Source organism: Mycteria americana, chromosome 1 (assembly GCF_035582795.1).
Source record: "Mycteria americana isolate JAX WOST 10 ecotype Jacksonville Zoo and Gardens chromosome 1, USCA_MyAme_1.0, whole genome shotgun sequence".
NCBI classification, from domain to species: domain Eukaryota; kingdom Metazoa; phylum Chordata; class Aves; order Ciconiiformes; family Ciconiidae; genus Mycteria; species Mycteria americana.
Window position 1 is genome coordinate 153,069,029 of NC_134365.1, and position 12,656 is coordinate 153,081,684.

Below are 12,656 nucleotides of genomic sequence, written 5' to 3' on the forward strand. Positions count from 1 at the left end.
AAGCCCCAGTGTAGCTTGTCTGTAGACCAGCAATGCGGTTTACAAAGCTTCCAAGCAGCCTACATATAGAAATAAAGCAAAAGTACATTAAGTTAAAAAAAAAAAAATCCAACTGCAGACCTCACACTGTGGTAACTTCCAGCAGCAAGAGTGGTCCTCCTTGCGAGGTTCAAGGAATCCACAGCAGTGGATGCCTTACATACCTCTCCTTCTAGAAGACTTATCTCGCTTACCAGCACCAAGCTGGCCAGTTCATCGCAGACCTCTGCTACACTGCATATTCCCCACTGAGAAAGGAGGACTTGCATCTAACACCGGCTGAGCTGCCCGTTTGTGCAGATCACTGTGACTAAATAGGCACCTCAAGCCTGGTCATGTCAGTTTTACCTTGTCTGCCTGACCAGGTGATAGCAGAAAATCCCAATTCTCAAATTTCCTGAAAAAAAAGCCCAAACCAATACATTGTGTTCAGGCATGGAAATGAGAACATGGCTTGGCTTCATTTACTCCCGAGTCCTACGTTTGGAAGACTTTGGAGGAAGCTTTCAGTACTTTATTCCACCATCCTCCATCAAAAGTGGCTCTTCTGGAGAGGCAGCAGCTGTTTCTCACCTGTGGTTCCCTGCAAACTTGATGCTTTCTTTCTCCTTCTGAAATGTGTAACCCCAGATGGGAACAGAGCACCAACATGCAAACCCTCATCTGCCTTCTTGAAGACTCAGTTCAGACCAGACCAAACTTGAAATTACATCAGACTTCCAGTCTCAAGCACCAGCAGACTCTGTTTGAGCACCCACGATTCATGCCTTTCAAATCAGCTAGAAGGCCAGTCACCAGCTTCAAACACAAAGGGCAAAAAGCTGCCTCAGCTGCTGTTTCTGGAAGACACTGTTTAGAAAGAATACGGGAACTGAACCAGGAACCTCAAACAAAAGCTAGAAACAGTACAAGGAAAGTAGCAAATCAATACAGTCTGTCACTCAGGCCCAGTGGGAGGCATGCCACATACTCACAGATGGGTTGTATTGGTACCAGCCATTTGCCCTCTCTCCGATTTGCTCCTTTTATGAAGGTCAGGCTGTGAAGCAACCTAAAAAGCTTTTAAATTCATATCTGTAGTACCCAAATGTTCAGACTTCCTGAGGGATTTTTTTTTTTTTTTTTTAAATATACATTTTGTGCTAGTCTCCAGAAGCATGCTTGTTCCAGTATGGTTTACATATTTTGCACTGAAGTCATTGGATTAAATGAAAAACAGTCCTGGAAGTAACAGCTGGTACCCACAGCTCCCATTTATTCTCAATGACTACTCTAAATGCTGGACTAGGGTTGCACCCTTGTGTACCACCTCTTCACAGATGCTTTGGCATCCAATGGCACAATTTGCATGAGGAGTAAAATATAAGGAGAAAGAGCACCTTCTCCCAAATATAATCTAGAGCTTAAGGGTTAAAAACACCATGCCGGGAGCTGATTAACAGTTCTCACCACAGAACTATTAAAGCAGTGGGCACTACTTTCACATACATCCAGCTGTGGTTTTGAGTATAGGGAGACGCTGTGCTTTGTGAGTGTATCAGTAATGACAGGTTACAGGCACATTTGGAGCACGCACACCACAGTGTACTTTTCAGGCAATTTAGTATGGAATAAATGCCCAGATCAAGTACCTTGAAAAAGGCTTCAAACAAAAAGCAGACCTCAAGCTGCTCAGCTGTGAAAAGATGGAGGCAATGTGTAACACCTAAATTCTACCTCTGAGTCCAGACAGGAAAATGCTCCCTGACTCCCCATCTTAGCTGCGTGGCAGATTTCCACTGGAAGAAAACCTGCGCATGTGAGCAGGGAAGAAACTGTTTTGTCTTAAAAGGATCACTGCAGACCCGGTCCAGGCAGGGCACACAAACGAACACAGCAGCCCCATCATTGCTGGAGTCCTGGGGAACTTTACCAGACAGAGGCTCCAAGCCTTGCAAGCACCAGGAAGCTCTGGCAGATGGCATGCTCGGACAAGGGGGCCTAAATAGCACACTGCTCCCAGAGTCCTCCTTGGGTCCAGGCATCAAGTCATTGCTACGGGTAACTCCCACTTTGACCATCAACGTAAAGATACGCGAAAGCTAATGAAACATCAAGCTTTAATGAGATAAAGTCAAGTCACTTTGCTTGATGAGATTTAGGATTTTCAATTTTGAGTGACACTAAGCCAAAATACCTTTTAAAAACTCTCTGCCAATCTCCCCTCCTAGGCATCCATCTTAGGTATTAAAAATAAAGAGGAGCTATTATAAATAAGGGGAATTGGATTTTTTTTGTTTGTTTGTTTGGGGTTTTTTTTGTTAAGATGACAGGCATAGTTATCAAAGTTGAAAGCATTTGCTGGCAATTTAATAACTGCTTAAAACAGAAACATTTCCTCCATTAGGCAGGCTGAAGTTAGACTGCAGTTTAAAGAAAATCTTATACTCCTGCATCACTATCAACTACCTGAACTGGAATAAATAATCATGATGGTTTTGTCCGATCTATTTCAATAGACATCCTGCAGCCCTTCCTATATATCTGTTAAGAGACAAGCATTAAAAGACAAATGTTACTAACTTTGAGCCAATTATTTACAGATTGTTACTTTCTAATTAATATACAATAAATGCACAGATGTGTAATGCCAGAAGTGCCCACAGTGGAACCCTGAAACTAGTAAATAGAAGTTTCAATATTTTATTAAAATAGCATATTCAACCACTGTAACCAATACATTAACTTTATTCCCAGAGTACGCACAACACAGCAGTGATTCAAAATATCCTCATCCATGGTCAATGAAAATATCTCAAATTCAAGTGTACAACTAAAACTAAACCTTTGAAAAAATCTCTCCTTTAAAGAATACATAAAGCTCTCATACAGAATTCTTTTAAACTCCTCTATACTTAGATGTCAGTGTCTCTCACCTGACAATACCACTAGCTTTTTTCTTATGCATAGTAGAACATCTCATATTTTATAGTACCCATTTTATAAATAAATTGGCATTTTCCATCCCGTTTGTGTTTATCTTCAGCTTCACAAAGAAACCAGTAAATAAAACTGTCAAGGACAGTCACAACAAAATGATCTCACAGCAAGATATAAAACTTGAAGATACTAAAAGATGCTCCTACTCTATTTTACATAAAAAGACAGATTTAAAAAGTGCAAGGCAAGATTTGCAGGGGAAGGGGAATATTTGTTATTTTTAGGCACATCAACTTCTTTAAAGCAAGCTTCAGAATGAAATTCCAGTTTGTTCTTCATGATACCTGTTTCAAAGTCTCTCTCAAAAAAAAAAAACCCAAGAAAAAAATTACATCCGTCAAATGTCAAGCAGGGAATTTCCTGTCCAACTAATAGTCTTCAGTTATGTCTTGTTCTTCCTTTTTTCATCCTTGCGGGTTTTGGTTTGGGTATATACTGATTGTTCGCCTGATACTCAAGTTCTTTACGGAAGTAATGAATTGCTTTATTCAAACCTTCTTCCAATGGGACCTGTTCCCAAAAGTGAGGAGAGAATCGTATCACTCTAAGTTCACATCAGCTCTTTTCACAATGGTATCTTTTTTTAATACAGCTATCACAAGACTGCTAGGAATTCTCATTCTTAGCCAATATAAGTATTAACAGCACCACATACTGGTTACATCTCTGCACTGCTAATGCATGTTAGCTTTTAAACGTCAGATATATTTTCTGACGTAGTAAGTCAAAAAACCCAACAAATTTAAGTATCATCAGATGGTTATGATTGGTCTGTTTAGTGTCAAAACAGACTTACATAATTCTACTTTCGATTCATAATACATTGAAAGAGATAAGCACAGAAATTTAAGCCTCTTCTGTTTTTAATGATCAAAGATCCTCTTTCACAGAATCTCCCAGAATGGTATATACCACACAAAGGTATAAAGGTGGTGGGTTGGTTTTTTTTTTTTTACTTTTTATTCCTTTAGTGCTCCATTGATATACAGAAAAAGGGATACAAATTATTACCCAGTATCTCATTTGGTATTTTTAAATCCTATACAAATAATTGTAATTCCTCATATTCTATGCCTGTATTTAAAGACTATGATTTGTAGACAGGAACAACAGAAATACTATCCACTTTTCTCAGGAGCCGTACGCTCTGACATGCTTGCCGATACCATCGTCAATACAGGAGGTTAAAATAGCAGCACAAAATCTACTTGCCTTGATGTACCAACACTGTACTGCTACTTCAGAGTAAGTTTTGGTACTCACTGTGCCAAACACAGAAGGTCAGAAGTATAAAAGTTAACTGTTACAAACCTTTTGTGATTGTAACATTTGCCATTGTCCTTGTGCTTTCAGGCATAGTCTATTAATAACCGGTGAATCCTTTCAGAAGTGTTTGGAGTTACCTTTTTCTATTAATAGGCTTACATTTACTAGATAGGTTCACATGTTTCCTGGAAAGATTTTTGTCTGCAAATCTAAAAAAGCCTACAAACCACTGTGCTAGCTAGAATGGGGAGCTGGCTAAGAAAGTCACACCCTTTCTGGGGATTAAGTAGACCTTACCTCCCCAAACCAACCAGCTCTTATCATCAGCTATGCCTGGTTATACACTTGCACAGTAAACTTCACCAAAAAGGCTGAGACAGGAAAAAACAGCAACCACAGGCATTTTGCATTTCTTGCACATTAGCTGTGCAGCACAACCACAATCTTGACATCACCTCAGATGGCTGGCAACTAAGCTTTAGAGGTGGACAGACATTATTGTGGGTGGTGAGATGTTAGACTAACCCTGAGCACATTTTGAGCTTATCAACACACAGAACAAGCTCTGAACACCTCTACGTATGACACCTGTAGTCCAAAATAAGGGCTTCTTATTCTGGTTTACTTCAGCCCACCAGAATAAAAAAAACCATCAAAATATGTCATCTCTCTCTGGCTAGCTTCTTTTTTTCCTGAGTTTCACATATTTCCCTTTAAACAAACTCTAAAAACCAGAACACTTTTCTGGTGCTCATATTTCTCCCTATTAATCCAAACAAACTTTTTGGTTACAGTGATGTTACAGATCATCTTAAAAATAGTCTTACTCCAAAGATTTTCTAAAAATTAATAGAATATAAACGATTTTTTCGTTCCATAATGCATGGTACCACAGCAAAACAGGAATGAGGATTGCAGCAACAGCAAACTCATTAGCTCCCATAACTATGTACCACGTATTTCAAAGGATTCATCAGGCTTACAGAAAGGTAGATACTTCATAATATGCATGTGAAAAAGTTAAAATGCCTATCCTAAAAATGTTTTTTTCTACTTAAGTCTATTACAAATGGTAATGCTAATATGCTCTTCTGCATGGCACAGGCCATACAGTCTTATCCAGCAGTTCCTGAATCGTGAGCTAGAGCAACATATGAGAGAGCGCCTTTCAAACAACTGTCCTGGAGATTGTGTTAAGCAGATATTCTGATTAACTGAAACATACCATTATCATGTGGTCCTCCCCCATCCTGCTCTGCCTCCCTGTGTTTTTGCACACAACAACAGTAATACAGCTGTACATACCACAGGTTCCCAGCCAAGCAATAACTTGGCTTTTCTGATGTCAGGTTTTCGTTTCTGAGGGTCATCCTGTGCTTCTGAGAGAAACTGGATTTCACTCCCACTACCTATTAAACAAGAGACTGCGCATTACCATCCACAATTCACTATGCTTTGCATTTACATCTTTCCTACCTATTGGAGCATCAAGTCTTTCTGCAGCTTTCTGCTGCATAATTCTACCACTGAAATGCTTTCCACAGACACAGCTATACTGCATGCAACAGCTGGGTGAACCAGCTGTCCCAGAGCAACATGGATTCACAAAGCATTTCACAAAGCTTTCAGCGTGGATTCACAAAAAGGAAGTTATGCTTGACCAGTCTAATAACCTTCTACGATGAAATTACTGCCTCAGTAGCCAAGGGCAGAGCAGTGGGTATCATCTACCTCGACTTCAGTGAGGCTTTTGACCCCATCTCTTATAACATCCTTATTCAGGGCTGGATGAGCAGACAGTGAGGTGGATTGAAAACTGGCTGTGTGGCCGGGCCCAGAGGGTGGCGATCAGTGACACGAAGTTTAGTTGGAGGCCGGTAACTAGTGGTGTAGCCCAGGGGTCAATACTGGGTCACTACTGAGTTGCTGATACACCAGAAGGCTATGCTGCCATCCAGAGGGACCTCAAGAAAGGAGACTCGAAAACGGCTGACAGGAACCTCATGAAGTTCAACAAGGAGAAGTGCAAAATCCTACACCTGGGAAGGAACAACCCCAAGGCACCAGTACATGCCGGGGGCCAACCAGATGGAAAGCAGCTTGGCAGGAAAGGACCTGGAGGTCCCGGTGGACACCAAGTTGAATATGAACCAGCAACGTGCCCTCGCCACAAAGAAGGCCAATGGTATCCTAGGCTGCAGTAGGAGGATTGCTGCCAGCAGGTTGAGGGAGATGATCTACCCACTCTACCCAGCACTGGTGAGATACATCTGAAGGGCTGGGTCCAGTGAACAGCTACTAAGAAGATGAAGGGACTGGAGCATCTCTCCTATGAGGACAGGCTGAGAGAGCTGGGACTGTTCAGCCTGGAGAAGAGAAATCTCGGGGGATTTTATCCATGTCTATAAATACCTGATGGGGGGCAGTAAAGAAGAGGGAGCCAGGCTCTTTTCAGTGGTGCCCATTGACAGAACTAGAGGCAATGGGCACAAACTGAAATACAGTCTGAACATCAGGAAAAGCTATCTTACTGTGAGGGTGACCCATCACTGGCGCAGCTTGCCCAGTGAGGCTCAGGAGTCTCCAACCCTGGAGATACTCAAAAGCTGTCTGAACATGGTCCTGGGCCACTGCCAGCTGTAGGTGGCCCTGCCTGAGCAGAAGGGTTGGACCAAATGACCTCCAGAGGTCCCTGCCAACCTCAACCATGCTGTGATTCTGTTAGCACTTTTGCATTGTAAAAGGACTTTGCTTCCTCTTTGCCTGCTCCCTCTTTGCTCCAGTCTGATTTAAATAGCCAACATAGTACTTGTCTTTCCTTATAACAATACACAGGAATGGGACAATTTCTCTAACCAAGTCTAGCAAATAGTTTATATGCCATGTTACTGTGGGATTTTACGGATGTAGAACTAAACCGCCTCTCCAGACGGACTGAAACAGATCAAGTTGTTTGTGAACAAACGGACAAATGGAGGTAACAATTATTCTATGTGCCTGATGGGTTTGGTGCTGTGATTTTCAATTTCCTTCCCTGATCTGTGGATTCACAGATGTTTTCCCGAGGGGACAGTCCTCTATTAGAAACATCACATGCATGAGCTTCTGTACTGTATGTTTGAACCTGTCTTTGTCAGATCCCTCAAAAGCACTGCTGGAATTTACAGACTAAAAACCCTTGGCTAACGGCATCGGTATGTTTCATCTCATTAGGAAGCCGCACTAGAAGACTAAGCACAGCCCTTTCCTTCCGTTCTTGAGAGCTCTGATTTGCTACAGGTATCAGAGCAAGAATGAAGAGAAAGCCACAGTGTTTTCTTCCCAGCCACATACAAGGGAGGTGCTGACAGCCTTTGCAAGACTCACTGGTAGATCAGTGAAAAGTAGAGAAAGACTGTCACCACAGCATGAGGTTTTTAATGGTAGCTGAAGGAGAACAGCCTGCATAATTGTGAAGAACCACCTTGCTGAAGTATCCGTATTTCCGCTAAGGTGTTATGCAAGACATTTTCATTCATGTGTTTTACATTTCATTTATGCATTCATTGCCCTTGTGCCAAAACAAACCTAAAAAAATGCATAAACATTATACAAAATAATGGGTATAGATTGCACAGATACACAGAAAGAATGTATTCATTCTACTGTTCATGCAATATTTTACATACAATTGAGAGGATTTGGATTATCTTATTAATATTTAATTATATGATCAGGATACAATTAAACGTCTGATTTTAAGAAAGAAGTTATTAAGAAATCCAAAGACCAATTAAATTATCCATATATTACACACACTAATCAAGTAATAATAATCTAATGACAGTAAGTACTTCATAAGCTTCACTAAGAATTACTTATCATACTCACCAACCAGTTTTTTAATTAACTGGGCAAATTCTAGGATAGTGTGCTCTTCTGGGTTTCCCTAGAAACAGAAGGAATATTCATTACAATAACAATTAAACACCTTACGACATGGTGGCTTTCGGACATGAGACGCTTCTAACAGGGTCATGTTAAACTCTGAAAAAGCTAAATATTATGCCTTATTCCTACTTGGATGAAAAAAATGTAACTTTGACAAGCTCCATACTGATTAGAAAAGTTGCCCTCCATTACATTTTCCTTGGTAATTCAATGTATGTAGAGGGGTGCCCAAAAAAAAAAAAAAAAATCAGTCTGTAAAGAATGGGCAAATGCATCTCAGTCACAGTAAGGGCATAGACCACTCAGCAGCCCACACAACCACATCATCAGTTTGAAATCTGGATTCAAGGGCTTTGCTGAGTTGAGGACAGACAATATAATGAAGTGTGCTAAATTCTCAGTTCTTCCAGAATTAAAACCGAACCTATTTTAGCTGCAAACAATTGCTTCTGCATTTACTACATCTTACATATTAATGCTTACTACTTGCATAATTACTACTTGCTTTCCTATACAATATTCCTTTTCTTAACTCTCATTTTTTTAACCAAATGCACGTGAACTCCTGATCAACATTTCAGAACAAAATGCTGAAAGCTTCCCGTTAGCATTAGCTCACCTTCATCAGACTCAATTCCCTCCATCCCTAGCCTTCCTTGTTGCAAAATTCTTCTTACTACATCATTTGACCTAAAGCTGAACATTTAGGTACATATAGATTTAAACATTGAGTTTTCTGGAGACAAAACATGTGATGAGGTTTAAAAATATCAGCATTTGGATAGAAACATAGAACTGAATTTATGGCCACAGTAAAAAAAAAAAAACAGAAAATCTAGTGAACAACTGCCCTGCAGAGTTGAATACCCGGTCTGGCAAAAGTTGGCATACATAGAAATGACCTGGCATATGCATCCTTTTTCTGTTCTTATATCCACTGCTGAGAATAAGGTCACAACAAATGGGACAGAACAAAAATCCTATTAGAAAAATTAAGTTCTAAGCAGCCTTAACCAATATGAGAAAATTATACAATCAATACTATGCCATTTTCCTCTAATCAAGGCTAGTATGAAGTTATTTCTAAATATTTAGAGCTAAGTATTCCTTCAGTGCTTTTTTTCATTAATAAAACCAGTCTTCAATAATTTCCTTGGTGTATTTTGTGTGCCCCCCCCATTTTGTTCGTTTTTCTTCATATTCTAATTACATAAATCTTTTTGCTAAAATAAATGAAAGACTCTAGGAAATTTATCCTGTTCTTGGAACTGTAAGACCTCAACATCTATGGGCTTAATCTTCTTATTTACAAAGAGACTACATGGAAGAATACATTATTCATAATGGAAAGAGCTTTTTTGCTCCATTTATTTCTTTTAGAAATCATCATCAGTGACAAGGAGGAAAACAGAGGTGGTGATGGCCACTGTACAGTAGACACCATAGAGTGGAGCTCTCATACTCACCAAGTTGACAGGACTGCTGACATTGCTGTTCATCAACGCCACCAACCCATTCACAAGATCACTACAAAAAGGGAAGAAAAGATTGAGGCAATTTCCACTTCCCTATAAATAGTATTCTTGTCTAAGAAGAGAGCTGCCTCCTCAAAGCTCCAGTAAAGCAGATCACGCAGCTGAGTGAGGAATGCTGAAATCAGATTTACAGTGTATACTTCAATGGGTGCATGTTTTCTCAGCTGTTTGTTCCACAGTGCCTATCATAAGATATACTGAACTGGAGGTTAGTTTGAAAGGGTGATTATCTTTGGGATACACTGGCTATAGTTCATCTGAGCATATGAAAGAATATAAAAAAATATCAAGTTACTAAAAACCAATTAATACTTCCTCTTCCCTCCAGTACCCAAGTATATTTAGAGGCCCATTTCGAACGTATTTCAAACAGAATAGAGTAAATTGTAAGACAGAGGCACGTGACACCACCACCTGCTTTGCAGTTTGTTGTTTGAATTGTCTTCTTGCTTTCAAAAATTCTTAAACCAAGCTTGTTAAAAAATAGTAATTTGGTGTTACCTCCCCCCAGCAAAATAACCCAAAGTTATTTTGGGTTATCAGCAACAAACTTATCCACTCATCCCTGGACATACAAATCCAGATAGCTTTCATTATGGCTTATAATCAGAAAAGGAGGGGCTACTTTGAAGTGATGGGGTTTCCGTAGCATCTATCACCACTGTTATTACTTTCAGCAGAGGGTAAGAACATTTCCAAGCAGAGAATGATTAAAACAACCCAGAAGCCTGGCACAGAAGTTCAGCTAGCATGACAGAACAAAAGATTGAGGAACAGGTTCACTTTTTCTTGGTGAAAGTACATTCTGGCCTTGCTTAGATTGCAAATATTAGCTACAGCAATACGCCCTCAAACCGGTTTCTTGCCCCAGAAGGGGACACATTGCATGCACAGTACGCACAGCGACCACAGCACCCCCGAAGACACAAGGTGGCAGCATTGCATTAAAACGCAAGGACTGACAAACTGCTCAGCATTAAAGACTTACCTACCTGTTACCCGCTGTCCCTTGAAGGGAAGAACACATTAGCATCTCAATTCAAAGTTCTAAACCAACTAACGCTTTGTTTCTTGGTACTTTTAAAAATTTCAGTGTCTCCCTTCTGAAAGTAAAGCTGGCCTATGAATGAACATAATTGCTTTGACTAAAATGCACATGCATACAAAGTTGGCCAACCTCAAAGAACCATCAAGTGAAGTAAATGTTAGATAGTACAAACAGGGCTTACCTGACATACTGGAAAGCTCTTGTCTGAGTTCCAGGTCCATAGACCTAAAAACAGATGAAAATTAGAAAAGTTACATAAATATAAAAGTCCTCGCTAGTCCACTTATCTTTTCCTCAGCATTCTAGAAAAACATCCCAAGGAGAAACACCTGAGACACAAGCTCAATGTTAAAGGAATGGAAAAAGATGTGCTTGCAGAGCCTTTGGCAAAGTATCAGTTCTTTGAAGGTCTTCTTCCTCTTGGATGTGCCTCCAGTAAACATATCCTTAGGCATTTTGTTAACCAGAACTCTGCATGTAGGAAACATTCTCAGGGATGTAGGACAGAGTGATGCTTTGTCCTCTCCTGGAACACCGAAAGAGGCTGCAGCATGCACTCAGCCAGAAAAGACCACCAAATATTTAAAGCAAACCTCAGACTACTAAGATGTGGTTATGATGAGCAATTTTTATTTGCTCATTAACAACAGCCAGCTTCAAAGAGACCAACAAATGTTAGTGGTCTCTAAAAAAATTGTTGAGAAAAATAGCACTGTAAGCATTTAAAGCAATCAGGACAAAAAAAAAAAAATCATGTGGCTCTAAGTATTACTACCTAGGGAAATGGGAGGTAGAATAATTTCTAGAGGATATGACTCCCAGAATCAGCTGTACAGATTTGTATCAAAATCTTAGAGGGGGGAAAAAATAAAGTTTTCTCAGGTTATGCGCTGGCACTTTGGAGCAAGCAAGTTGTTCAAGTTCAAACAGACATTAAAATATACTTAAAGTATACATAATGGTATCAGATAACGTTTTTGCACAGTTTAATTGTGTGCAGTACTAAAGTCCCTAGAGCATGAATACTGAAGCTATCGGTAGGCGTATTTAAGTGGTGAAAACACTTAAGTTTAACTGGGGACGTACACATCTTACCACCAACCTGCTACAACAGTAAAGCTTTTTGGAAGGACAGAATAGAAAGCATGTTTGTTTTCCTAGGGGACAGGAAAGACAATACAATTGGTATACAGGCCATCATCTGTCACTTGGTAAGCCTGCTGCTCTCTGAGGCCAATTCAGAACCAGAAGAATTCACATTTCAGTAGGCATTGGGTAAGATCGGGGGTTTAAAAGTTCACCCAGTAACTGATTCTGAGGAATGCGCCAGGAGAGCACACTGACAGCCTGATGGACTACCAGCGCAAACAAGAAGCAGATATTATGTACATATATAGAGCTTCCTGCTTGTTTTCTTTTAGCTTGTGGGATGAGTTTTACAGAACTAAGTCATTTGTGCATGATTTCTGCAAAGTCATCCTTGTGGCTACCTTTCCTACATGCAGGCGGTGGCTGGAAAATACAATGTAGTTTCACAGAATCACGGAACCGTATAGGTTGGAAAAGACCTTTAAGATCATCGAGTCCAACCGTAAACCTAACACTACCAAGACCACCACTATATCATGTCCCTAAGCACCTCATCCAAACGTCCTTTAAATACCTCCAGGGATGGCGACTCAACCACTTCCCCAGGCAGCCTGTTCCAATGCTTGACAACCCTTTCAGTGAAGTAAAATTTCCTAATATCCAGTCTAAACCTTCCCTGGTGCAACTTGAGGCCATTTCCTCTTGTCCTATCACTTGTTACCTGGGAGAAGAGACCGACCCCCACCTCTCTACAACCTCCTTTCAGGTGA

General features: G+C 40.3%; 1 protein-coding gene across 1 annotated transcript in view; it reads right to left on the bottom strand.

Moving 5' to 3' along the window:
- Positions 1–2,679: 2,679 nt before the first annotated feature.
- UXS1 (UDP-glucuronate decarboxylase 1) overlaps positions 2,680–12,656 on the bottom strand; it is a 67,116-nt gene continuing 57,139 nt past the window's right edge. Inside the window, exons 11-15 of the mRNA XM_075524821.1 lie at positions 10,979–11,022; positions 9,681–9,741; positions 8,155–8,212; positions 5,590–5,693; positions 2,680–3,528 (exon numbers count right to left, since the gene is read on the bottom strand). Coding sequence (XP_075380936.1) covers positions 3,397–3,528; positions 5,590–5,693; positions 8,155–8,212; positions 9,681–9,741; positions 10,979–11,022 — 399 coding nt within the window. The 3' untranslated portion in view covers positions 2,680–3,396. The remainder of the gene's footprint in view (positions 3,529–5,589; positions 5,694–8,154; positions 8,213–9,680; positions 9,742–10,978; positions 11,023–12,656) is intronic.